The 27,676-nt window shown below is 46.5% G+C and overlaps 2 protein-coding genes and 1 pseudogene across 2 annotated transcripts; 1 reads left to right on the forward strand and 2 right to left on the reverse strand.

Annotated features, from left to right (window-relative positions):
- Positions 1 to 8,021: 8,021 nt before the first annotated feature.
- LOC116989927 (zinc finger protein RFP-like) lies at positions 8,022 to 9,425 on the reverse strand. The gene is made up of 3 exons (XM_033047482.1): positions 9,373 to 9,425; positions 8,155 to 8,371; positions 8,022 to 8,060 (listed from the first exon to the last, which is right to left on the reverse strand). Exons 1-3 carry the CDS (start codon positions 9,423 to 9,425, stop codon positions 8,022 to 8,024), a joined length of 309 nt encoding a protein of 102 aa, XP_032903373.1.
- Positions 8,968 to 9,121, reverse strand: LOC116990245 (annotated as a pseudogene).
- Positions 9,426 to 14,215: 4,790 nt separating the features above from the next.
- On the forward strand, positions 14,216 to 27,116 carry LOC116989929 (nuclear factor 7, ovary-like). The gene is made up of 6 exons (XM_033047483.1): positions 14,216 to 14,353; positions 20,440 to 20,535; positions 22,681 to 22,914; positions 24,935 to 24,957; positions 25,053 to 25,171; positions 27,088 to 27,116. The coding sequence occupies exons 1-6, from the start codon at positions 14,336 to 14,338 to the stop codon at positions 27,114 to 27,116; spliced, it is 519 nt and encodes a 172-aa protein (XP_032903374.1). The 5' UTR covers positions 14,216 to 14,335.
- The last annotated feature ends 560 nt before the right edge of the window (positions 27,117 to 27,676 follow it).

A 27,676-nucleotide genomic window follows, 5' to 3' on the forward strand; every position in this document is an offset into this window, starting at 1 on the left:
GGAGGGAGACGTGGCACAGACCTGCACCTCATCCGCAGGCAGGATCGATCCAAGCCGGGTCTCCGACGCTGTCCCGAGTGCCCCCCCCCACGGATGGCCAGAGAGGTCGGCAGTCAGACACGAGATGTACCCCCAGGCCCACAGCCAGCACAGAGAAACAGCCCTAAACCCAGCTCAACTCTGCCTGTCCTGCCAGGTGAACCTGCCTGGACTTGCGGGAAATATGGAAATATGGCCAGCGCGGAGAAGCAGCGCTGGTGTCCCATCAGTCCAGTCAGGGCTGTAGTTAACCCGGCGAGACAGGCAGAGTTGAGCTGCATTTAGCGCTGGATTGAGCCTCCGAAGCCTCGCGCGTGTGAGTGTGCCGCCAAAAAATTGTGTCCCCCGTCCCTTCCATGTTTTGATAGCGAGTTCTGCTCTTGAATGTTGGGACATTTATATCTGACGTAATTCTACAACACACCGTCGTCTGTCCTCGTTGTCGAGGCCACTGGATCTCCTCCCTGGTCCGCTCCATCAGCCATGGTGGTGACTGCCGTTCACACGTTCCGCTGCTCTGTAATAAACAGATTAAAAGCCGGTATTAGACAACAATTGCAAGGAGCAGGACAACACTTTCAGCTGATGACATCACACGCTGTACAGCGTGTAGGAAAGAACTGCAGATGTTGGTTTAAATCACAGATAGACACAAAATGCTGGAGTAACTCAGCGGAACAAGCAGCACCTCTGGAAAGAAGGGTTTTTTTTTTAAACGGGTGACGTTTCAGGTCAAGACCCTTCTTCAGACTGATTCAGTCCAACACATGCTTGTCTTATCAATAAATCAAACCCCTAAATTAATGGAACAAATATACATTGGAGACAGCACTAATGGCAAAGTATCTTTGCAGGAAAAAAGATGGGGGAACACATAGTCTGGGTAGCTCTGGAAATTAGGTTTATTTGGAACAATACATGAACATATTAGGAGCAGGAATACGACACTTGGCCTCTTGAGTTTGATATGCCTTTTTGTAAGGTTGCAAGGGGTGGGGCATTCTGAGGAAGTGTTAGAGTGGGGCATTCTGAAACCTTGGGGAGATGTTGTATAGAAACATAGAAAATAGGTGCAGGAGGAGGCCATTCGGCCCTTCGAGCCAGCACCGCCATTCATTGTGATCATGGCTGATCGTCCCCAATCAATACCCCGTGCCTGCCTTCTCCCCATATCCCTTGACTCCACTAGCCCCTAGAGCTCTACCTAACTCTCTCTTAAATCCATCCAGTGACTTGGCCTCCACTGCCCTCTGTGGCAGGGAATTCCACAGATTCACAACTCTCTGGGTGGAAAAGTTTCTCCTCATCTCAGTCTTAAATGACCTCCCCTTTATTCTAAGACTGGCCCCTGGTTCTGGACTCGCCCAACATTGGGAACATTTTTCCTGCATCTAGCTTGTCCAGTCCTTTTATAATTTTATATGTTTCTATAAGAACCCCATCATCCTTCTAAACTCCAGCAAATACAAGCCTAGTCTTTTCAATCTTTCCTCATATGACAGTCCCGCCATCCCAGAGATCAATCTCGTGAACCTACGCTGCACTGCCTCAATCACAAGAATATCCTTCCTCAAATTAGGAGACCAAAACTGTACACAATACTCCAGATGTGGTCTCACCAGAGCCCTATACAACTGCAGAAGAACCTCTCTACCCCTATACTGAAACCAAGACCAAAGAGATGGTGGTTAAGTTTGGCAGGTCCAAGCTCCTCCTTCAGCCGGTTAACACTGCAGGGATGGACATTGAGGTGGTGCAGACATATAAATATCTGGGAGTGCACCTTGATAACAAACTGTGTGTAATATGTGCTTTAAGAATTTCACTGTACAGTTACATATTGGACTACTGAACTGTTGAACAAACATCAGTTCCTCTCAGCACTCAGCTCTCCAACTGATTCATCCTCAACAAACAGGGATTATCCTTTGCTATCTTGCAGACATTCTCTATTATCATAGCTGAAAGATACAATTCTGCATTAAATGGTCCTGAACTATCCCAGCTGTGGACAGGTGATCTCTCCCTACCTTTAAACAACCTCTAGCATCTAAATCAAACGTATTTGGTTATCTAACCGCTGTGTGTGATCTGGCCAAGTACAAATGACTAGCATTTGTTACCTGTGTAATAAAGACAATGTGTATTTACGTTATTGATTAAATTAGTGAATGCAGAAAACAGTGGAAGTGCAATGTTGGATGTTCCATTATCAGAGCTGGGACTGTAATCAAATGCTGATCAAACTGCTGAGTGTTTCCAGCAAGTTTCTCTTTTTATTCAGATCTTCTGGAAGAGCAATATTTAAAAAAAATTCCATGCCCAAAAAAACGGTTGTGAAAGTCACACGTCATCCTACAGTGGTCAATAGATTTGTGCAAATATCATATTTCAACTCACATACCCAATAGTCAGTCCCAACTGATTTGAATAATGAAATGAGAACTGACATGTACAAAACACATTCTGTGTTGCAAATCTGAAATCCTCAAAGTATCCTTTCCTTTTACTATCATTCTGCTGCAACTTCTCCTGGGATCACTCAGTCCCTCGGCCTACTCAACATAAATGTTCACGCATGTAGTGCATCCGTCAAAGAGAATGCCTACAAGTCCTTGGTCAGGCTCAAATTGGTGACAATAAGGGAATGGACCCAACACACGTGCTGCTCCCGATGTTAAGTCATTTAAAAAGGGGATTGAGCAACTAGATCTCCTCAACTTGGTGAAAAAGGCCCACTTCAAAATGTAATCACTACTCTACTCATTCCGACCTGCGCTCGATAACCACTGATGAGGTGTTTGCGCACTAATCAACTAGTACTAGAACCAGTCTTATCTGTGACCACAGGGCGAAAAAAATGTGCAACTCTCCGTACAGACGGCTCAGTAATTCTGGTAATTGTGGAAGTTTTATCAGCAAAAATATCTGAAAGCGGAAATAACAAGCTGACGGTTTCATTATGAAATAGTTCCCATTTAGTAAGTGTAAAACAAACTGGGACATTTGCTTTGACTCCAACTGACTGCTCAGCTCATTCAACACATCAAGTGTTGGTTACATAGAAACATAGAAATTAGGTGCAGGAGTAGGCCATTCGGCCCTTCGAGCCTGCACCGCCATTCAATATGATCATGGCTGATCATCCAACTCAGTATCCCGTACCTGCCTTCTCTCCATACCCCCTGATCCCCTTAGCCACAAGGGCCACATCTAACTCCCTCTTAAATATAGCCAATGAACTGTGGCCTCAACTACCTTCTGTGGCAGAGAATTCCACAGCTAAAATTACCTTTGAAGAAACGTATACACTACAATGTGTGCTTGAAGACTGGTTACCAGAAGGTGGGATCTGACCGATGAACTCTTGCACAACCGACAAAGACACTGTGGGTCGAATAATTGGCTTTCTCTGTCCTCAATGTATTGAAACTGCAAATGACCAACGGTAGCTGGGGGATGGAGGTACCACTGGTAGACACAGTGATGAAGACAGGAATCCCAAGCACATTTACACTGGGTGGAGCTGGACAGCCCTGCATTGTACCACCGTTCTTCAGAGTCAGAAACAAGCCACCCCAGAAACACAGCGACCACCACCCCCAGTCACAGATACTGACCCCTAGATCTGGACTCTTCACTCAGGGGAAAAACCAGGAGTCAAGAGTGTTAAATTCTCACATGCACAATGGAACAATTAAATACTTACATGCAGCATAACATGACACCCGACATACATCCAATCTATGGACATTTCATTCAGGTCACCCCTCATTCCTCTAAACACTAAAGAACAGAGGCTGAGCATCGGTCTCGCTACACACGGCAACACCAGTCTGATGAAACTTGATGCAATATTATTCCTTATTTATGTTAATAAATGCTATCTAATACTGGTGCTTCTACAGCAAGGCATCATGTTAATTGTATAATAGTACAAAAACATTCACAGAATACAGCATTGCTGCTTCATTGTCTGCTGGTGAGGATGGCCTCACATTTCCCACAGTCACCCCATCTGACACCATGCTGTCACCCACACACCCTGTCCCCACCCTGCTGAGCCCTCTCGACACCCCATCCTCCCTCTCCTGAACCCACTCCTCACCCTCCACACCCCATTATCCCCTTCTGAACCCTCTCTTCACTCTCCACACCCCATTCTCCCCTTCTGAACCCTCTCTTCACCCTCCACACCCCATCAAACAGTGGGCAGCCTGGACAGAGTGGATGTGGAGAGGATGTTTCCACCAGTGGGAGAGTCTAGGACCAGAGGGCACAGCCTCAGAATGAAAGGATGTACCTTTAGAATGGAGATGATGAGGAATTTCTTGAGCTGGAGGGTGGTGAATCTGTGGGATTCATTGCCGCAGACGGCTGTCATTAGGTATTTTTAAGGCGGAGGTTGACAGATTCTTCATTCGTACGGGTGTCAGGGTTATGGGGAGAAGGCAGGAGAATGGGGTTGAGAGGAAGAGATAGATCAGCCGTGATTGAGTCTAAGAGAAAAATCATCGTCTATATCTCTCGTTTCCCTTATCCGTAACCAGACTGAAGAAGGGTATCGACCCGAAACGTCACCCATTCCTTCTCTCCAGAGATACTGCCTGTCCCGCTGAGTTACTCCAGCTTTTTGAGTCTAACCATGAGTGAATGGCGGAGTAGACTAGATGGGCCGACTGGCCTCATTCTGCTGCTCCCCACGGCAGACCCCTCTCTGCCCAGTGATGCATAAACTCGGGGCATCACTGGGCGTGTGGCCGCAGGAACCCCTTCACTGATGAAGGGGACCCGGTTGACAAACGGCGCCGCTCTCCGCGGGGATTCACGGTGGCGCAGCGGTAGAGTTGCTGCCTTACAGCAAAATGCAGCGCTGGAGACACGGGTTCGATTCTGACAACGGGCGCTCTCTGTACGGAGTTTGGACGTTCTCCCCGAGACCTGCATGGGTTTTCTCCCAGATCTCCGGTTACCTCCCACATTCCAAAGACGTGCAGGTTTGCAGGTGAATTGGCTTGGTGAATGTCAACATTGTCCCTAGTGGGTGTAGGATACGTTTGTGACATCCAGTGATGGTGATTATAGGCAAAGATACAGATTCAGAGCAACGGAGACGTGATGTATCCCCTCTCTACCCTGTCTAACTCTGAATGCTAAAGCTAAAGTGTGAGAATAAGTTGCGTTTAATGTCACAACGGTGTATTCTGTCAAAAGATGTCGCTGCCTCAAAAAGGCTGGCAGTATCATCAAAGACCCACACCATCAGGTGGAAGGTACAGGTTCAGGAATAGCTACTTCCCCACAGCCATCAGGCTATTAAACCTGGCTCGGACAAAACTCTGATTATTATGAACACATTTTCTGTTATTTGTACTTTATCAGTTTATTTATTCATGTGTGTATATATTTATATTATGGTATATGGACACACTGATCTGTTTTGTAGTAAATGCCTACTATGTTCTGTGTGCTGAAGCAAAGCAAGAATTTCATTGTCCTATACAGGGACACATGACAATAAACTCATTTGAACTTGAACATTGTGTCCATCCAGAATCAAGAGAATGCACCCGTGGGATTGAACAGTGGGAGAGGGACAATTGTTGTGAGTTAGCGCATTGTTTAGACGCCGCAGGGAATAAGTTACAGCAACAGCCTGGGGACCATTGTCAGGGCAAGTCGAGAATCACAGCCAGGTCTCCCTCCCTCCGTACAGGGTGCGGGTAGATCCGGCACGTGGGCTGACAGCAACCCGCTGATCGGAGCGCCTCATCTCCGTCATGTGGTCTGCCTTTTAGCAGAGTGGGGGTGGTGACAGCTATGGGTGGAGGAAAACAGACAACACTTGATAATTCCATTATTTTGATTCATCACAGCTCCTCCAATGTCTTCGATGATGGAGCTCCTGGAAAGGTGTGATGATTGGCAGCTGCTGATCTTTGCTTGCGAGTGGTGGCACTGAATGCGGACCTGGGGGTGACATGACCTCCACTTACATGGAGACAGACAGTCTGAATGCGGACCTGGGGGAAAATGCAGCTCTTGCTTCCATTGCTACCGCCCCTCCCCCCGAAACCCACTTGCCAGATACACAACCAGAACTTCTCCCTTATACCTCTCTCTGCAAGACCAAGTAAATAGAGTCGCATTAATTATCAGCAATTATGTCACTGTTAAAATGTAGAAGTCGGCTCTCGACCCGAAACATGATCTGTGCATATTCTCCAGAAATGCTGCCTGACCCGCTGAGTTACACCAGCACTTAGTGTCTATCTTTTGTGTAAACCAGCATCTGCCATTCCTTCTTATCTCAACCTGTTGCCTGGCCCGCTGTCTCACTCCATCACTTCGTGTTTTGATTTATAAATCTTAGGACATTTTATAATCAGTTAGGGAGTTCAAAACAGTGAAGGAATAGCCTACATATCTGTGGTTGTTAAATATTTAAAATAGGTATGTGCTGTACTCGAAAGGGAAGAAGTTGCAGTTGTGTAGAGTCACCGTATATCTGGAGTGGGGGGGGGGGGGGGGCGACAAGGAGAATCGCTGCTTTCATTTCTTTGGGATTGGTGGCCACCAAATGCGGACCTGGGAGAAACACGACCTTCACTTACATGAGGACAATGAGTTTAAGAGTTTAAGATAGTCCCATTTCAGTTTAAGGGAGTCATAGTTACACCCGCCTAGAAGGAGTAACTTGCACTTACATCCCCCCCCCCCCCCTCCCCCTCTTCTTTCTCGTGTAACCAGTTCCACAGTTCTCCACATTGTTTGTCTTTTGAGATCACACCTTCCCGAGCCAACAATGGGACCTTCCAGACAGGTCATTTAATTGATCCTGGTCTCCTGGTCTTTTCTCACCCCCAGCTCTTCACCCCCCCCTCCCCCCCACCACCACCCCACCCAAAGAAGGCATTGCTGGAATGAAAGGAATTGATAAACAAAAAACGAAGAAAGCCATAAAGAGCTTTTGATTTCCTTTCACACAGCGATTGTGAACACTAAGCACACTACAAAAAAGAGCTATTCGTATAGTAAACAATGTAGGATATCATGAACACACCAATATACTGTATTTAAAATTACACACCTTAAAGATTAAGGATCTGGTAGAATTGAAGACTGCATAAATAATTTATAAAGCAAAAAATAAACTGCTACCTGTAAACATACAAAAACTGTTCAAAGACAGAGAGGGGGGTTATAACTTTAGAGGGAAACTAAACTTGATACAGCATTATGATCGGACCAATTTAAAAAGTATGTGTATTTCCATTTGTGGGGTGGTTTTGTGGAATGGTCTTGACGAAACGATTAAACAAAGTATGAATATAATGCAATTTTAAAAAATGTACAAAAGATATATCTTTGAAAAGTACAGTAATGAGGAAGGAGAATGTAAATCTCACAGATGTTAATGGTGCTTGTTTTTTTGTTCTTTTTTTCTTAATAGCTTGATTGGAGTAGTTTTATTTGAATTGTCCTATCTAGCTCTCTCTTGAAAGTATCTGAGGCAGAAAATTGCACAGATTCACAACTCTTTGTGTGAAAAGGTGTTTCCTCATCTCCATTCTAAATGACTTACCCCTTATTCTTAAACTGTGGCACCTGCTTCTGGGCTCCCCCAACATCGGAACATGTTTCCTTCCTCTGGCGTGTCCAAACCCCTAACAATCTTATGTGTTTCAATAAGATTCCCTCTCACCCTTCTAAACTCCAGAGTATATGAGCCCAGCCGCTCCATTCTCTCAGCATATGACAGTCCCGCCATCCCGGGAATTAACCTCGTGAACCTACGCTGCACTGCCTCAATAGCAAGAATGTCCTTCCTCAAATTAGGGGACCAAAACTGCACACAATACTCCAGGTGTGGTCCCACTAGGGCCCTGTACAACTGCAGAAGTACCTCTTAGCTCCTATACCTTACCAGAACTCCACAAAACTTCTGCTTTTGTTGCTGTTCCATTCGCTCCAACGCCAATTTATTTTGAGAGAGATTCCAAGGAAGATTTGATCTCAGCCTTAGATTGGAGTTGTGAAAAAAAACAGAATAATAGAATCAGATACAAACAATGTCATGAAACATGGAAGTGATCACAATTCGATTTATTTTACCTTGTAGATTTCAACAGCTTCATCCACCGGCATGAAGCTGTGAGTCTTGTGTTCCCGCCCAGCTGCACAAATCACACAGATCAGTTTCTTGTCCGTTTCACAAAACAGTTTCAGTTCCTCCTGATGTTTCTCGCAGTTAAATTTACTTTCCTTCCCTTTGAGATTCAGGTTCAGTGTTCGAGCTTTCTCAGCCAGACCCGCCAAGGCCCGACTAACCCTGAGGGTGCGGTCTGTAAACACCTCTCTACATTCCGGGCAGGAGTTTCTATCTTCATGTTCCCATAACTGTGTGATACAGGAGCGGCAGAAGTTGTGGCCGCAGTCTGGTGACACCGGATCGGTGAATAAGTCTAAACAGATGGGACAAATTAGATCTTCCCTTAAACTCTCAAGCTGTTGTTTTGAAGCCATGTTGTTTCGTGGCAGTTTCACTTCCGCATTGCTGCTGAACTCCTGCAGTATCGCAGGAAGTTTGGTCCCGATGTTGGGGAAGTCCAGAACTAGGGGGTCACAGTTTAAGGATAAGAGAGAAGTCTTTTAGGACCGAGATGAGAAAATAATTTTTTTACACAGAGAGTGGTGAATCTGTGGAATTCTCTGCCACAGAAGGTAGTTGAGGCCAGTTCATTGGCTATATTTAAGAGGGAGTTAGATGTGGCCCTTGTGGCTAAATGGATCAGGGGGTATGGAGAGATGGGATACTGAGTTGGATGATCAGTGATAATCATATTGAATGGCGGTGCAGGCTCGAAGGGCCGAATGGCCTCCTCCTGCACCTATTTTCTATGTTAATTCTGTTTTTAATTTGTAAATCAGGGGAGAGCGCGAACGCAGTCCCCCACTACCACAAATTTTGCAGTCGAGTATCCCGCATTTGGGGACATCGCAGGCGTCAGCACACCCGAAGTGCAATGGGATAGCCTCGTCCTGGGAGAACTTTTTTTTTTTTTTTTTTCAAAATAGACTTTATTCAATTGATAGATATATACAATTCCTGAACCATTCAAACAAACAAGATTCATCCGACATTTTCGGAGACTATACAAATTTTTTCCAGTACAATATTTTTACATTTGTCAAATTTCACCAAACAGTCCCCCACCCGTGCCACTCTGTGGCCCCCTGTCCAAGTAATAAATATATACAATGTGTACACAGTGCGGAAATTCCATCTTCCAAATACATTTTTCGTCGGATATAGATTGTTCAATTCAATACCGTTTATATCTTTTAAGTTCCACAAAAATGTCCCCCCCACCCGTGCCACTCATGTGGCCCCCTGGCGTGGGATACCTTTCCTTAATTTAATTCGAGGGGCGTCTCCACCATACCGTGCCCCCCATGTCCAGCAGCGGAAGGACCCTAGACTGTGGCCCTCCCCCACCGAGCCTTGGCGTTGGCTGCACCAAGCTTCAGCGAGTCCCTTAGCACGTACTCCTGCAGTCTGCAGTGGGCCAGTCGGCAACATTCCCTGACGGACATCTCGCTCTGCTGGGTGGTGAGCAACGCTCGGGCAGACCAAAGAGCGTCTTTCACCGAGTTGATGACCCTCCAGCAGCACTCGATGTCAGTCTCTGAATGTGTCCCTGGGAACAGTCCGTAAATCACAGAGTCCTCTGTGACGGAGCTGTTCGGGATAAATCGTTCCAGGGACCCTTTCATACCTCTCCAGACTCTTTTTGCAAATCCACACTCTGCAAAGAGGTGGGCAACCGTCTCCTCTCCATAGCAACCGTCCCGGGGGCAGCGTGCGCTGGTAGTGAGGTTCCGACGGTGCAGGAAGGATCTAACTGAGAGGGCTCCCCTCCCCGCCAGCCAAGCCAGGTCTTGGTGCTTGTTGGTCAGTTCTGGCGATGAGGCATTTTGCCAGACAAGCTGGGCAGTCTGCTCTGGGAACCACGCCACCGGATCCATCGAGTCCTTTCCCTGCAGTGCCTGCAGGACATTCCGTGCTGACCACTGCCCGATGGACTTGTGGTCAAAGGTGTTGGTCCGGAAGAACCTGTCAACAGACGACAGATGGGGCGGCAATGTCCAGCTGACTGGCACATTGCGTGGCATCTGTGCCAGGCCCATCCTTCGCAACACCGGGGACAGGTAGAACCTCAGCAGGTAGTGACACTTAGTGCCCACGTGCCTTGGCTCTACACTCCGCCTGATGCAGCCACACACAAAGGTGGCCATCAGGATGAGGGCGACGTTGGGCACGCTTTTACCCCCGTTGTCTGCCGACTTGTACATTGTGACCCGTCGCACCCGGTCCATCCTCGACCCCCAGATGAACTGGAAGACGGCCCGGGTGATCCCCGTGGCGTAGGAGGGAGGGACAGGCCACACTTGTGCCAAGTACAGCAGACCCGAGAGCACCTCACACCTGATGACCAAATTTTTCCCGGTTATGGAGAGGGAGCGTTGCCTCCACAGCTCCAGCTTCTTCCCCACCTTGGCTATCCGCTCCAGCCAATTCTTGTTACTCGCCTCAGCCCCCCCGAACCAGATCCCCAGCACCTTCAAGAAGTCAGGCTTGATGGTGAAGGGGATGGAAGATCGGTCGGGCCAGTTGCCAAAGAGCATGGCCTCGCTCTTCCTGCGGTTCACCCTGGCTCCCGTGGCCGACTCAAACTGGTCACAGATGCTGATCAATCTGCGGACCGACCTTGGATCCGAGCAGAAGACGGCGACATCGTCCATGTACAGGGTGGTCTTGACCTGAATGCCCGCACTGCCCGGCAATGTCACTCGTCTTATGCTCGCATCCTTCCTGATGGACTCGGCAAAAGGTTCAATACATCAGACAAACAAGACAGGAGAGAGAGGGCAACCCTGCCTGACACCAGACCTTACAGGGAAACTGTCTGATTCCCACCCATTGATTTGGACTGCACTACGGATGTTGGTGTAGAGCAGTTTGATCCAATTTCGGATTCCCTCCCCAAAACCCATTTTGGAGAGCACGTCCCTCATGTACGTGTGCGATATCCTGTCGAAGGCCTTCTCCTGGTCCAAGCTGACTAGGCAGGCATCCACCCGTCTGTCCTGCACGTAGGCGATGGTATCTCTCAGCAGCGCTAGGCTGTCTGAGATTTTCCTGCCAGGTACTGCACAGGTTTGGTCCGGGTGGATCACCCGTCCCAGAGCACACTTGACCCGGTTGGCGATGGCCTTAGACAGGATCTTGTAATCTACATTCAACAATGTTATGGGTCTCCAATTATTTGTATCCTTCCTCTCCCGCTTCTGCTTGTAGATTAGGGTGATGCTGCCCTTCCTCATGGAGTCTGACATGCTGCCGGCTAGAAGCATGTCGTTGTACACTTCCAGCAGGTCCGGGCCCACCCAGTCCCACAGAGCCGAATACAACTCGGCCGGTAAGCCATCGCTTCCGGGAGTTTTACTCGAGTCAAAGGAGCGGATGGAACCAGTCAGCTCCTCTAGGGTCAGTGGTTGGTCCAGACCTTCCTGCTTGCTGTCCTCCAAGACCTCCGTGATAGAGGACAGGAAGTTCTGGGAGGCGGTGCTGTCTGTGGCCTTTCTGTCATACAAATCCGTGTAAAAGGATTTACAGACCCTCATCATGTCTGTCTGCGAGGATGTAACCGAGCCGTCCTCCTCCCTAAGGCTGTTGATCACAGAGCTCCCCCTGTGAACCTTATGGAAGAAGAAACGTGAGCACGTCTCATCCTGCTCCACATGGCGGACCCTGGATCGGAAGATGATCTTGGAGGATTCAGAGGTAAAGAGCCGAGCTTGCCGGTCCTTCACCTCTCTAAGTTCTTCCCTTCCCTCACATCCACCCCCCTCGACTGCAGAAGGAGCAGTTGTTGCAATTCTGTCTGGAGTTGGCACAATTCCCTCTGACTCTGTCTTGCTCTCTGAACCCCTTTGGCTATGAAGAACCTCTTAATGTTCTCCTTGGTTGCTTCCCACCAGAGTGTCGGGGAGTCAAAGAGGGGCCTCACCGTTCTCCAACGTGCGTAGTCCCTCTTTAGCTCCTCAACGTTCTCTGGGGTCAACAGCTTCACGTTTAACTTCCACGTCCCTCTGCCTGCCTTCAGGTCCTCCTGTAGGTGACAGGAAGCCTGAAGGAGGCAGTGGTCAGAGAAGAACACCGGCGTGAGGTCGGTGTGTCTCACCGTGACGGCCTTCGTGGTGAAGACGAAGTCTATCCGGGATCGGGCCAAACCGTCCGATCTCGACCAGGTGAACCGCGGCTGGGACCCGCCTGCAGGGTCGCTGAAGGCGTCGTGCAGCTTTGCGTCTTTTACCGTTTCCATCAGGAACTCATCGTGGCTATCCCTCGAGGTCGAGGATGATGGTGCTGTTGTTTTTATGGAGATATAGGCGGTACATAGAGCAAATGAATGAAAGTTTCGCAAAAGCGGGAGGAATCACAGAGGGGGCGCAGCGAGAGAGGGTGTTGCAGAACTCTCATTGGAGAGAGGAGGATGTCGCGGCGAATCCAATCCATCGCTCCTGCCCGCTCCGTGCCTCGGCACCCCAACGCGGACCCACAGAACCAAGGCCCTTAACGCCACCAGTAACGCGAGGTCACAGACTGTGCAACAGGTCTCATCCTGTTAAAACAAGGAACTTGGTTCTTGGTTCTTGGTCCTCCAAAATATTCCAAATGGAAGTTAAACTGGAGGTGGCGGAAGGTGGACTTCAGGGCGACTACGGGAGTCAGTCGTTGACGTTCGCAGTCGCCGAAATAAATCGCAATGTGGGACAGGCCCTTTAAGCAAATAAAGATTCTTGGAAAAGAAGAGCTACCTTAAATTTTGTTGAGTCGGGTTAGGTAACTAGGGTGTTGGGGGGGTGGGGGGGGGGAGAATGAATTGCTGTACACATCTGTATTAGTAGCTGGTATCTCAAATTGGATCGAATGCCCTCGTCTGCTCCTAATAGGTCTGGTGTAGGTTTGGTATATCGAGCTGACCATTTAACATTTTGTAAAAACGGGTCAAACGGTGAGCTTTACTTTTGTCTTCGAGAGGGTTCCAGCCCGACCAGTGAATTCATAAGTTTGGTAACACTCGCTTCTCTTTCATAGGTATTTGCAACAAATCGAACTGCCTGTGCATATTATTAGTAGAAACTAAGAACTGCAAATAAAATGTGTAAGAAGGAACTGCAGATGTTGGTTTACACCGAAGATAGACACAAAATGCTGGAGTAACTCAGCGGTTCAGGCAGCGTCTCTGGTGAAATGGAATAGGCGACATTTCAGGTCGAGACACTTCATCCGGCTGAGAGTCGGGGAAGGTGAAACTAGAGGTATGGGAAGGTGCAGAACATGCAGAGCCTGCGTCGATGATTCAGGATAGTTGGAGCCCATAGTGGACTGGGGACGCGGTGATATCCAAGGAATACAAATGGTGAAATTAGTAAGAGGGTTAGGGAGGAGACGGGGAGAGAGGGGATGCTCTATCATCTTAGGTTTGTACGGTACTCGAAAGGGGGTGGACAAATATAATCGCTGCCTTCAATTCCTTGCGAGTGGTGGCACTGAATGCGGACCTGGGGGTGACATGACCTCCACTTGCATGGAGACAGACAGTCTGAAGGCGGATCTGGGTGGAAAATGCAGCTCTTGCTTACTGCCCCCCACAACCCACTTGCCAGATACAAAACTCGAGGGTTTAGAGGAGGTCAGTCGAAAGTCAAGTCAAGTCAAGTCACATTTATTTATATAGCACATTTAAAAAACAACTCTCGTTGGCTAAAGTGCTTTACATTCGTTATAAGAATAGTATAAACAAACAAACTACATAAATACATACATGTAGTCCTCGCTCAGAGGACGTCACGAAAGGCTCGGGAGTACAGATAAGTTTTTAGTCTGGACTTAAAGGAGTCGATGGAGGGGGCAGTTCTAATGGGAAGAGGGATGCTGTTCCACAGTCTAGGAGCTGCAACCGCAAAGGCGCGGTCGCCCCTGAGCTTATGCCTGGACCGCGGGATGTTCAGTAACCTCAAGTCGGCCGATCTGAGGACCTGGAAGTGGTGTGGTGGGTGAGCAGACGTTTAATGTAGGTGGGGGCAAGCCGATTGAGGGTTTTGTAGACATAGAGGAGAAGGGCGAAAGGGAAGAAGTTGCAGACGTGAAGAGTCACCGTCTATCTGGAACGCGGGGGACGCAAGGAGAATCGCTGCTTTCATTTCTTTAGGATTGGTGGCAACAATGGGACCTGCCAGACAGGTCATTTAATTGATCCTGGTCTCCTGGTCTTTTCTCACCCCCAGCACTTCACCCCCCCCCCCCCCCCCCCCCCCAATCACCACCACCCCACCCAAAGAAGGCATTGCTGGAATGAAAGGAATTGACAAACAAAAAACGAAGAAAGCCATAAAGAGCTTTTGATTTCCTTTCACACAGCGATTGTGAACACTAAGCACACTACAAAAAAGAGCTATTCGTATAGTAAACAATGTAGGATATCATGAACACACCAATATACTGTATTTAAAATTACACACCTTAAAGATTAAGGACCTGGTAGAATTTAAGACTGCACAAATAATTTATAAAGCAAAAAATAAACTGCTACCTGTAAACATACAAAAACTGTTCAAAGACAGAGAGGGGGGTTATAACTTTAGAGAGAAACTAAACTTGAAACAGCATTATGCTCGGACCAATTTAAAAAGTATGTGTATTTCCATTTGTGGGGTGGTTTTGTGGAATGGTCTTGACGAAACGATTAAACAAAGTATGAATATAATGCAATTTTAAAAAATGTACAAAAGATATATCTTTGAAAAGTACAGTAATGAGGAAGGAGAATGTAAATCTCACAGATGTTAATGGTGCTTGTTCTTTTTGTTCTTTTCTTATTTTGTTCTTTTTTTCTTAATAGCTTGATTGGAGTAGTTTTATTTGAATTGTCTGCTTAGTTTATTTTATTGAATTTTGCATTTGTTAATGGTGTAGAATGGGGGTAGGACTTGACAAGCATAGGTTTCTTCCTATCCCTTTTCGAACGAGTCTAATGTGTATTATGTTGAAATTGGCTTTTGATTTTTTAATTTATGTATGTATATATATGTTATGTACATGTGTATGCGTTCCCCACAGTGGAAAGTTTTGATTCTGCTGTGGGGGGACGTTTGTGTTGAACTCTATAATGTGTCCATTTTATTCATTTTTTAAAAACTTTTTCTATGGTTTGTATGGAAACTTATTATTTAATTTATGTAAAGCACTTTGGTGTCAATGCGAGTTGACTTAAAACGTGCTATATAAATAAAACTTACTTACTTACTTACTGTATATGTGTATATGTATGTATGTATATATGTACATGTATATGTATGTATGTGTGTATGTATTTATGTATATATATATATATGTATATATATAATTTTCCTTTTCGGGATCTCTACTTTAATGCGAAAATAATGAATTTCCAGAGCGGGATGGTTTGTACGGTACTCGAAAGGGGGTGGACAAATATAATCGCTGCCTTCAATTCCTTGCGAGTGGTCGCCCTGAATGTGGACCTGGGGGTGACATGACGTCTACTTACATGGAGACAGACAGTCTGAATGCGGACCTGGGGGGAAATGCAGCTCTGCTTATAGCCCCGGCTCCAATGTCCCCCTCCCTCCCACTACCCACTTGCCAGATACAAAAGGGGTGCGGGAAGAAGAAAGGAGGAGGCGGAGACAGTGGGCAGATGGAGAGCTGGGATGGGGAGGAGAAAGCAGGGACTACCTAAAATTGGAGGTCAATGTTTATACCGCTGGGGTGCAAACTGCCCAAGCGGAATATGAGGTGCTGCTCCTCCAATTTACGGTGGGCTCTGACCATGGAGGTTGGAGGAGGTGCAGGTGAACCTCTGCCCCACCTGAAAATACTGCTTGGGTCCTTGAATGGACTCGAGTGGGGAGGTAAAGTGACAGTTGTAGCATTTGTCGCTTTACCAATGGCAGGAAATGCTACACTTGTCGCTTTACCTCCCCCTTTGACTCCATCCAAGGACCCAAGCAGTCGTTCCAGGCAGATGTTTACCTGCACCTCCTCCAACCTCATCTATTGCATCCCCTGCACTAGGTGTCAGCTGCTCTACATCGGTGAGACCAAGCGCAGGCTCGGCGATCGCTTCGCCCAACACATCCGCTCGGTTCGCAATAACCAACCTGATCTCCCGGTGGCTCAGCACTTCAACTCCCCCTCCCATTCCCAATCCGACCTTTCTGTCCTGGGCCTCCTCCATGGTCAGAGTGAGGCCCACCGTAAATTAGAGGAGCAGCACCTCATATTTCGATTGGGTACTTTACACCCCAGCGGTATGAACATTGACTTCTCCAATTTCAGGTAGTCCCTGCTTTCTCCTCCCCTTCTCACCTCTCCCCCAGCCAACTGTCTCCGCTTCTTCCTTTCTTCTTCCCGCAGCCCCCACCCTCACATCAGTCTGAAGAAGGGTCTCGACCCGAAACGACACCTGTTCCTTCGCTCCATAGATGCTGCCTCACCCGCTGAGTTTCTCCAGTATTTTTGTCTACCTTCGATTTTCCAGCATCTGCAGTTCCTTCTTAAACATGTTCTCCAGAGATGTTGCTAAACACATTGGTTATTTTAGTATTTTGCGTCAATTTACAGGGAAAGGAAGCCCTTTATCGGAGAAGGGTTTTTTTTGGTGTAATTGTAAATATTACTGAACAAGATAACGAAACTTGTCCATTTGTCGATATGGTCATTTGCTAAATCCAATTCCGATTCTTCTCTTCCCTTTAAGTCTTTTCCCCCATTCATTAAGTAGAATGTTGACCCAACGAAACCATAGTGTTGCAAGGTTACGTAGAGTAGCAGCAATTGTGAAAGATAAAATATGAGCCTTGACGGAGGGAGCAGGGCTAAAGTACAAATGTGTAAGAAAGAACTGCAGATGCTGGTTTAAATCGAAGGTAGACACTAAATGCTGGAATAACTCAGCGGGTGAGGCAGCATCTCTGGAGAGAAGGAATGGGCGATGTTTTGCGTTGAGACCCTTCTTCAGACTGATGTCAGAGGAGGGGGCGAGACAAAGATAGAATGTAGTCGGAGACAGTAAGACTGGTGGGAGAACTGGGAAGGGGAAGGGGATTGAGAGAGAAAGCAAGGTTTCGCTTGGGTAGTTTATACCCCAGCGGTATGAACATTGAATTCTCTAACTTCTGATAGCCCTTGCTTTCTCTCTCCACCCCATTCCCCTTCTCCCACTAGACTTACTGTCTCCGCCTACATTCTAGCCTGGGTGCTGTCTGTACGGGGTTTGCACGTTCTCCCAGCAACGTGCGTGGGGTTTCGCCGAGATCTCCGGTTTCCTCCCACACTCCAAAGACGTACAGGTTAATTAGTTTTGGTAAATGCAAAAATTGTCCCTAGTGGGTGTAGGATAGTGTTAATGTCCGGGGATCGCTGGTCCTGCTGGGCCGAAGGGCCTGTTTCCGGGCTGTATCACCAAACTGAACTAAACGTACAAACTCCGTACAGACAGCACCCGGCTCTCTGGCGCTATAAGCACCGTAAGGCAGCAATTATACCGCTGTTTTTTTAAAAGCTGCAACTACAACCATTTATTAATTGTTAATTAAGACATTTCCATGATAGAATGAATTTAATTTCAATCATTCATTTAAGGTGCAATGGAGACACTTGAATTTGCGTCTCTGGATGTGACTCTGGATTCCTCGTTCAGTAACGTCATCTCTGCCTCGCCACCGCACCTGTTGTTGCTACAGATAGGCCCCTGACCCGCTACGTTCGTCCAGCAGTTTGCATCTGCAGTCCCGTGTGTCTCAACTCGCAGCCGTCTCTCATTGAATACCAATTCTGCCCACCGCCGCCCTAATTCCCCTGTTCATTATCCTCTCACTCTTACCCTGCACCTACTCCCACATCACCCATTCCCCCCCCCCCCCTCCCACCCACCCTCATCACCCGCACCTATTTCGGAGCACCCGGAATGTCGATGGTGATAGAGGCACTGGATGTGAAAGTGGATATGAAGTACTAGGCAACGATGCAGAGGAGGTTTACCAGAATTAGGATTTCATTACGAGAATGGAGAGGTCAGACCGACTATGGAAAGTTTTCTCCGGACCGCCGGAGGTTGAGGGGAGACTTGATGGAAGTCTATCGAATTATGAGAGGGGTGGGCAGGTTACACAATCAGAACATTTTACTGAGAGGGAAATATTTATTAGTAGAGAGCATAGCGATAGGATGAGAGGGGCAAAGTTTAAAGGGGATGTGTGAGGCAGGTTTTCTACCCCAATGATGGTGAGTTTCTGGAACGCGCTGCCAGGGATGGTGGTGGAGGCTGATACGAGACAGGCGGTGAAGAGATGTTTGGATAGGCACGTGAGTATGCAGGTAATTGAAGGATATAGATTATGTTCAAGCAGGTAAGAGTTGGTCTTGGCATCGTATTCAGCACAGACACTGTGGGCCGCAGGGCTGCTCCTATGCGCACTGTTCTTTGTTCCATACGGATTGTGTCTTCGTATTGTGGATATTCCGGGATATAACCTGACACTTGAAGAAACCTCCACATCAGCGCTGTAGAATGGATCCTGACTGTTCGCATCATGGCCTGGTGCGGCATTTCCAACGCACACGAGTTACACTACTGCCTGCACTGGCCATGGATGTGTTTATATTAAATTGTGTTTTGTATTAATTCCTTGTCTTTGGAGCAGTTTTTTATTTTGGTTTTACTAACTTGCAGGATTTATGTGTAATGTGGTTGTAATTTGCGTTTAATTAATATTGTGTGAAGCACTGAGTATGTGTGCGTGTGATGCTGCTGAAACGGCGATGTGGTTTTCATCGCAGCTGTTCATCGCAGTAGAAAACATCGACATAGAAAATAGGTGCAGGAGTAGGCCATTCGGCCCTTCGAGCCTGCACCGCCATTCAATATGATCATGCCTGATCATCCAACTCAGTATCCTGTACCTGCCTTCTCTCCATACCCCCTGATTCCTTTAGCCACAAGGGCCACATCTAACTCCCTCTTAAATATAGCCAATGAACTGGCCTCAACTACCTTCTGTGGCAGAGAATTCCACATATTCACCACTCTCTGTGTGAAAAAATGTTTTCCTCATCTTGGTCCTAAAAGATTTCCCCTTTATCCGTAAACTGTGACCCCTTGTTCTGGACTTCCCCAACATCGGCAACAATCTTCCTGCATCTAGCCTGTCCAACTCCTTAAGAATCTATAAGAGCCCCCCTCCATCTTCTAAATTCTAGCGAGTACAAGCCGAGTCTATCCAGTCTTTCTTCATATGAAAGTCCTGACATCCCAGGAATCAGCCTGGTGAACCTTCTCTGTACTCCCTCTATGGCAAGAATGTATTTCCTCAGATTAGGAGACCAAAACTGTACGCAATACTCCAGGTGTGGTCTCACCAAGACCGTGTACAACTGCAGTAGAACCTCCCTGCTCCTATACTCAAATCCTTTTGCTATGATGGCATTTATATCATGTATTTTGTACAGATGACAATAAATCCGATTTGACTTCACTCTAAGTTTATATTTAACCATCGTTTTACACCCCAGTTAGTTTCTTTTTTCTGTCCTGCTCTAAACTGTCCCATAACATTCCCTGCGTTTACATTTACATACCGGTCTGTTTAACATCTCACTAAACCCTCCATGGGTATTTGAGGTCAGGACGCGGTCACCCTGAAAATCTACAGCAAATGTTCTGGAGACGGCAGCGTGCGCGGTGGATATGCGCAGGTTCAACAGCTCCTCGACACTGAAAGAGTTTTGAACCGCGAGGGACTGGGAGTTAAAATGGCTTCGAAACACCAGGTCGAGAGTTTGGCAGAGGAGACACTCTGTCCCATCTGCCTGGATTTATTCACCGACCCGGTTATCCTGGGGTGTGGGCACAACTTCTGCCGCTCCTGTATCACACAGAGTTGGGACACGGACGGGAGAAACTCCTGTCCGGAATGTAGAGAGGTGTTTACAGACCGCACCCTCAAAGTTAATCGGGCCTTGGCGAGACTGGTTGATAAAATTCGAACACTGAGCCTGAATACGGAAGAGAAGGAAAGTAAACATCACTGCGAGAAACATCAGAAAGAACTGAAGCTGTTTTGTGAAACGGACAAGATACTGATCTGCGTGTTTTGTCGAGATGCGCGGGAACACAAGTCTCACAGTTTCATACCGATTAAAAAAGCTGTTGCAATCTACAAGGTAAAAGCAAACCGGCTACGATCACTTCCTTGAATGTATAGTTGAATGTTTATTGTCTAACCCCCTTTCTCTCTGATTCCCAGGATCAGGTTAAATCATCCATACAATCTCTGACAACAAATAAATCAGCCATCCAGGAAATGGAAGAGCAACAGAAGCAGAAGATTACCCAAGTCCGGGTGAGGCCTTGCTGTGTGGCATTTCTGATCGTGTTGTGTAGTTTTGCATTTTGGTTAATGCGCTACAGGGTAGCATGGCAGCAGTTAGTTGCGCTGTTTCACTGCTCCGGTGAATTCGGTTCGACCCTGACTTCAGGTATTGTCTACGTGACGCTTCCATGTCCCCTTCCCCCTGCTCTCTACCCCTCCCGTAGTACAACACTCCCCACCCCCCTCCCCTCTCCCCACACACACACACTCCCTCCCCTGGTTCAAATCTCCCCTCACCACCCCCTCACCCCCCCCCCCCCCCCCCGTACAACTTTGTCCACTCCTCACCACCAAACCTTTCACTTCCCCAGGCACAACTCCCCACTACCCCTCCCCTGGAACAAATCTGTCCTCCCACCACCGCCCCCCTCCCCAGGCACAACCCTGCCCTCCTTCACTCACACAACTCTCCCCACCACCATCCATCTCACAGTATAATTTAAAGGTAAACAAGGAAGGAAATTATTTCATGGAGCTCCATCGCTCTTCCTCTTTTTTAGATTTTTTCCTTGTCTCATGCCTGATCAGGGGATATGGGGAGAAAACAGGAACGGGGTACTGATTCTGGATGATCAGTCATGATCATATTGAATGCTGGTGCTGGCTCGAAGGGCTGAATGGCCTACTCCTGCACCAATTGCCAATGTTTCCATGTTCTCCCCGTGGCCAGGGTGGGTTCCGCCCACATCTCCCAGACATGTTGGTTTAATTGGTTGCTGTAATGAAGCTGCTGAAGGCGGGTGATCTGTGAGTCGGTGGGAGTTAATGTGGACGTGAGGGCCATCGTGTTTCAGGGAAATGTGAGGAAATTAGATTAATGGGATTATTCTAAGGAACAGCATAGATATCGATGTGCCAAATGGTCACCTTCTACTTCACAACGAAATAGAATACAGAAATATATTAAGTCACACAAGTTAAGTCACATTTATTTATATAGCACATTTAAAAAACAACTCTCGTTGGTCAAAGTGCTTTACATTTGTTATAAGAATAGTATAAACAAACAAACTACATACATATATACATGTAGTCCTCACTCAGTGGACGTCAGGAAAGGCTTGGGAGTATAGATAAGTTTTTAGTCTTGACTTAAAGGAGTCGATGGAGGGGGCAGTTCTGGTGGGAAGGGGGAAGCTGTTCCACAGTCTAGGAGCTGCAACCGCAAAGGCGCAGTCGCCCCTGAGCTTATGCCTACACCGTGGGATATTCAGCAACCCCAAGTCGGCCGATCTGAGGGACCTGGAGGTGGAGTGGTGGGTGAGAAGACTTTTAATGTAGGAGGGGGCAAGCCCATTGAGGGCTTTGTAGACATAGAGGAGAATCTTGAAATGTATACGGTACCGCACAGGGAGCCAGTGGAGAGAGGCCAGGATCGGGGTGATGTGGTCCCTTTTTCGGGTGCCCGTCAGGAGTCTCGCTGCGGCGTTTTGGACCAGTTGCAGGCAGGACAGGGAAGATTGGCTGATACCAGTGTAAATAGAGTTGCAGTAATCTAGGCAGGAGGAGATAAATGTGCGGATGCTCTCTTCGAGGTCATCAAACTGGAGGAATTGTTTTATTTTAGGTATCGTCCAAACCTACAGGAAGTTTGCTTTTACCATGGCATTGACTTGTTTGTCAAATTTCAATGCTGAGTCAAATATTACGCCGAGGTTTTTGACGTGAGGTTTGAGTAGTGGGGTAAGGCTTCCAAGGCTGCCTGCTATCATTTTGATTGAGTCCGAGGGGCCGAGAATGATGACCTCAGACTTACTCTCGTTTAGTTGGAGGAAGTTCTGGGCCATCCAGCACTTTATATCCTCGAGGCAGCGGGTAAGGTTAAACAGATTTGATTGTTTTTTCGGCTTCAGGGGGAGATAGAGTTGTGTATCGTCTGCGTAGCAATGGAAGGAAATGCCGTGTCTTTCAATGACTTGGCCTAAGGTGAGCATATACAGGGAGAAGAGAATGGGGCCAAGGATGGAACCTTGTGGAACCCCACAGCAGAGACTAGCTGGGGAGGAGAAAGAGTTGCCAATGTTAGTCGAGAAACTCCTACCTTTGAGGTAGGAGATGAACCAGCTCAGGGTAGTGCCATCAATATTAGATCATTCTTCACCTTTCATTTGACAGGAGCAGTCACAAAGCCTCAAGTCGCGCGTCACATCTCAGTTTGCTGAACTGCACCAGATTCTCGTGAAGAAAGAGCAGCGCATTCTCGGAGAGATCAAGGAGGATGAAGAGAAGATTCTAAGTCCAATGGAGAAAAATCTTCAAGACATTCAAGAGAATTTAAACTCTATTGAGGAAAAACTCTCAAATCTGAAGGGGCGAATGAAACAAACAGACATCGTGTTATTTCTGAAGGTCAGGGGTTATGTTTCAATCTCGTTCAATGAAACTGCAGTCACAACATTGGGAGCGATATATTTGCAAAAATGCAACTTTTATCAATTCCTATATTTATGCAACGTCACTCATACAAACACGCTCTGCTATCTCATAATTCATAGTAGACGAAATAGGCCATTTGACCCATTAAGTCTACTCTGCCATTCAATCATGGCCGATCTATCTTGCTCACTCAACTCCATTCTCCTGCCTTTTCCCCAAAACCCCTGACACCCGTACTAATCAAGAATCCATCTATATCTGCCTTAAAAAAATAATCCACTGATGGCCTCCACAGTCTCATGTGGCAATGAAAACCATGGGTTCACCTCCCTCTGACTCAATAAATTCCTCCTCGTCTAAAAATGCATCCTTTTATTTGGATGCTATGGATCTGGTCCTGGATTCTTGCATCAGTGGAGACATCCTAACCGCATCCACTCTATCCAGGCTTTTCACTATTCGGTAAATTTCAATGAGATCCCCCCCTCTTCCTTTGAAACTCCAGCGAGTTCAGTCCCAATGCCATCAAATGCTCGCCATTCCTTAACCCACTCACTCCTAGCATCATTCTAGTAAAGCTCCCTTGGATTTGCTCCAGGCCTCTTTAAAATGTACATTTGTGTTTTGGTATCTTCAGAACTGGAGATACATTCACCATCTACAGCCAATCAATTCCATCATTAATCTTAAATTTCTCCAAGCAATTATGATGAATATTTTATTATGAGTTCACATATGATAAGTGTTTTTCGATACAGGGCCTGTACTCACTGGAGTTTAGAAGAATGGGGGGGACCTCATTGACACTTACCAAATAGTGAAAGGCTTGGATAGATGGACGTAGAGAGGAGAATGGATGTGGATGAGAAGAATCTAGGACTAGAGGTCATATCCTCATAATTAAAGGACATTTCTTTAGGAAGTTGATGAGGAGGAATTATAGTCAGAGGGCGGTGAATCTGTGGAATTCTTTGCGACAGAAGTCTGTGGAGCCCAAGTCAGTGGATATTATTAAGGCAGAGATATTATCTGTATAGATGTTTGATTAGTAAGGGTGTCAGAGGTTATGGGGAGAAGGCAGGAGAGTAGGGTTGGTAGAGATAGGTCACCTGTTATTGAATTGCGGAGTAGACAATAACAAATGACAAATAAAATGACAAATAAAATTGTATTGTATTATATTGTATAGACTTGATGGGCCGAATGTACTAATTCTGCTCCTATCGCTTATAGACAATAGACAATAGGTTCAAGAGTAGGTAATTCGGCCCTTCGAGCCAGATGTGATCATGGCTGATCATCCCCAATCAGTACCCCGTTCCTGCCTTCTCCCCATATCCCCTGACTCTGCTATCTTTAAGAGCCCTATCTAGCTCTCTCTTGAAAGTATCCACCGCCATCTTAAGCAGAGAATTCCACAGACTCACGACTCTCTGTGAGAAAAAGTGTTTCCTCGTCTCCGTTCTAAATGGCTTACTCCTTATTCTTAAACTGTGGCCCCTGGTTCTGGACTCCCCCAATATCGAGAACATGTTTCCTGCCTCTAGCGTGTCCAAACCCTTAAAAATCTTATATGTTTCAATAAGATCCTCTCTCATCCATCTAAACTCCAGAGTGTACAAGCCCAGTCGCTCCATTCTCTCAGCATATGACAGTTCCTCCATCCCGGGAATTAACCTTGTAAACCTACGCTGCACTCCCTCAAGAGCAAGAATGTCCTTCCTCAAATAAGGGGACCAAAACTGCACACAATATGATCTTATGACATTATTCAGCAGAACATTCACAACTCGTCCAGACCTTCCTGCACATTGCCTCCTCTGAGCTGTAGCATAATTGTCAGAAACATTTATCAGACCTCCTGCATTGGTTACATCGCTGTGATATTCTCTGCATGTCAACAGTAGAGTCATAAAATGGAAATTTTCAACGATGTGAAATAACTTGGGTGAATTTCTGTTCCCTCAGTCAATTTCTGCTTTATTTATTTCAGGAGGAAGCTGTTCGCAAGAGGAGGTAGGACATGTTCTACAGTTAAACTCTGCACAGATCTGTAAAGTCACATAAACATGTCGACGTTCAGGTTATAACCGGTTATTTAATATTTGCAGAATTAGTGATGAAGAACACACATTGTCACTGAGAGATGGTGCCATACTGGATGAAAAATTCGATCACCCCTACTGGTTGAACGCAGTGTTGAAAGATATCGTTGTTGCCAATCACCAAGGTAAAACATATGGATTCCTTTCTTCTTATGTGGGTGACATATTTAAGTTGTAAATAGATGCACAGTTTGACCGTAATGATGAACTGAAGGGGAACTAAAGTTTTATACCAGCACCAATCTCACCTGTTGGGAAGCTTCACAGTCAAGTGGTCAGCTGGAGATGTCAGAACCCTGAACACATCCAACACAGGAGCACAATACAACCAAGACACAGACTGCTAGATGAACTAAAACATCTTAACCCCATCCGCAGAAACACGCCATGATACGAGTTTGAATTCTACCAGGTAGCCTTGACTTAATTAAATCAGAGATATTGAAAACTAGTGGGAATTTGATGACCGAGATTGTCATAAAACCACACGGGGTTCCTTGAGAGAAGGATATATGTGCCACTGATTCTGCTTATCCTGTCAGTGTCTACTGACTTTGGTTAACTCATGCCTGCCCCCTGCTGGAGTTACAGACATTATTATTAACTATCCACCACATTGAAGCATTTTCAGGTCGGAGGGAATTCCCCCCGCCACGGGTACCATGTGATCGCGTGCTACCTGCTCCATGGGTGGATAGTCGGCAACTAAACCGTTTCCCCCACCTGGTTTTCTAGTGAGGAGGGGCTGTAGACCCCTAGCAGGACCAAAAACAAGGCCTGTTAAAGGGCCGATGAGATTCTAGCGAGCTCACGGCCATCCGCCCTTCAGTAGATGTTGTGATCACTGTCGTACATAGCATTGAAAAACATGAAATGTAATTCTTCCCTCTCCTTGCTTCTCAAAAGAGGTTGGTAATTTAAAAAATAAGTAATTAATGAGCGAGTCGTGTCAGACAAACCAGCATTGACCTCAGCCAGGGGTTTCGTATCTGACGAAAACACCCAGTTACGTGTTCAGTTGATTTTAAATGGATTTAACTAAATCCAGTTAAAATTAGTCGCAAAAAGATAAGAAAGCAAACTCAAGAGGGCTTGTATACAAAAACAGGGTTGTAATGCTGAGGCTCTAGAAGCCGCTGGTAAGACCGCATTTGTGAGCAATTTTGGACACATATCTGAGGAAGGAAGTGCTGGCTCTGGAGAAGGGCCCGAGGAGATTTACAAGAATGATCCCAGGAATGAGTAGGTTAATCTAGGATGAGCGTTTGTCGGCACTGGGCCTGTACTCACTGGAGTTTGGAAGAATGAAGGGGGATCTCATTGAAACATACAGAATAGTGAAAGGCTTGGATAGTGTGGATGTGGAGAGGATGTTTCCACCAGTGGGAGAGTCTAGGCCTTCAGAATTAAAGGACGTTCTTTGAGGAAGGAGATGAGGAGAAATGTATTTAGTCTGGTGAATCTCTGGTGAATCTGTGGAATTCTTTGCCACATAAATCTGTGGAGCATGTCAGTGGATATTTTTAAGGCAGAGATGGATAGATTCTTAATTAGCACAGGAGTCAGATGTTATGTCGAGAAGGCAGGAAAAAAGGGTTAGGAGTGAGAGATAGATCAGCCATGATTGAATGGAGGAGTAGACTTAATGGGCTGAATGGCCTAATTCTACTCCGATCACTTATGACCTTATGACCTGATAAGGAAATCCGTTATCAATGAGCTGACCAGGATTGTTATCAAAATTTATGGGCGATCTTCAAAGAAGGAAATCTGTGCCATAACTCTGTCTGATTTGTCAGTGACTGAAGTTTCTGGTGACTCAGGGTTGTCCCCTGTTGGAATCGCTAGGTTCACTGTTAATAACTGTCTATCATGTTGAGGCATTGCTTCAATTAGATTTGTCAGGGAAACTAGTATTCACCTCAGTCTAGGCTTTTGTCTCGGTGGAAAACAACCAGTTATTTGTCCAGACAAAGATCCTCTTACACACATACACCTGTAAAATTGAGATCTTGTGACGAATTTCTCCCTGTAACGAAAGTCCACCAACACAAGCAACATCCCGATTAATCTTTATTGGAAGGAAGTGCAGGTGCTGGTTTTAATCGAAGATAGACACAAAATGCTGGAGTAACTCAGCGGGACAGGAGGCATCTCTCGGGAGAAGGAATGGGTGACGTTTCGGGTCGAGATCCTACTTCATGAATCAATGAATCAGACTCAGACCCGATGAATCTCCTCTGTTCCCTCTCCAGCACAAACACATCCTTCCTTGAGCATGTCGACCTGCACACAATACACCAAGTGAGGCTGACCAGCCTTGATAGCCTTCCTCGTGACCCAGAGCACCAACAATTTCCATGTCAGTACAAATGTACTTCACATGCCTACGGCACGGAAAGTGGTCGTTAATATATATCATAACCAGCAACAATCCCAGGACAGATCCCTGCTGAAGACCACTGCGTACAGATAGCCACTACCATTCCATACCTTTCATTCACAAAACTATCCTGATGCCAATACCATCTGCCTCCTTAAACCAAGTCAATCTTGGATCCAATTATCCAGGTCATATCGGATATCATATGCCTTCTCTTTCACCACTCGCCCACCATGAGGGAACATGC

The sequence above is a fragment of the Amblyraja radiata genome, chromosome 30 (assembly GCF_010909765.2).
Source record: "Amblyraja radiata isolate CabotCenter1 chromosome 30, sAmbRad1.1.pri, whole genome shotgun sequence".
Taxonomy (NCBI): Eukaryota; Metazoa; Chordata; class Chondrichthyes; order Rajiformes; family Rajidae; genus Amblyraja; species Amblyraja radiata.

What these genes read in the sequence shown, in the direction of transcription:
- LOC116989929 (XM_033047483.1), top strand. An exon ending in ACATCGTGTTATTTCTGAAG is followed by an intron (nt 22,915 to 24,934) that starts GTCAGGGGTTAT and finishes TATTTATTTCAG; the next exon opens with GAGGAAGCTGTTCGCAAGAG. An exon ending in CGTTGTTGCCAATCACCAAG is followed by an intron (nt 25,172 to 27,087) that starts GTAAAACATATG and finishes CTGTAACGAAAG; the next exon opens with TCCACCAACACAAGCAACAT.
- LOC116989927 (XM_033047482.1), bottom strand. Translation starts at nt 9,425, where the DNA reads ATGAGTGGCACGGGTGGGGGGGACATTTTTGTGGAACTTAAAAGATAT. An exon ending in GAACTTAAAAGATATAAACG is followed by an intron (nt 8,372 to 9,372) that starts GTATTGAATTGA and finishes CCGCACCCTCAG; the next exon opens with GGTTAGTCGGGCCTTGGCGG. An exon ending in AAGCTGTTGAAATCTACAAG is followed by an intron (nt 8,061 to 8,154) that starts GTAAAATAAATC and finishes CTCCAATCTAAG; the next exon opens with GCTGAGATCAAATCTTCCTT.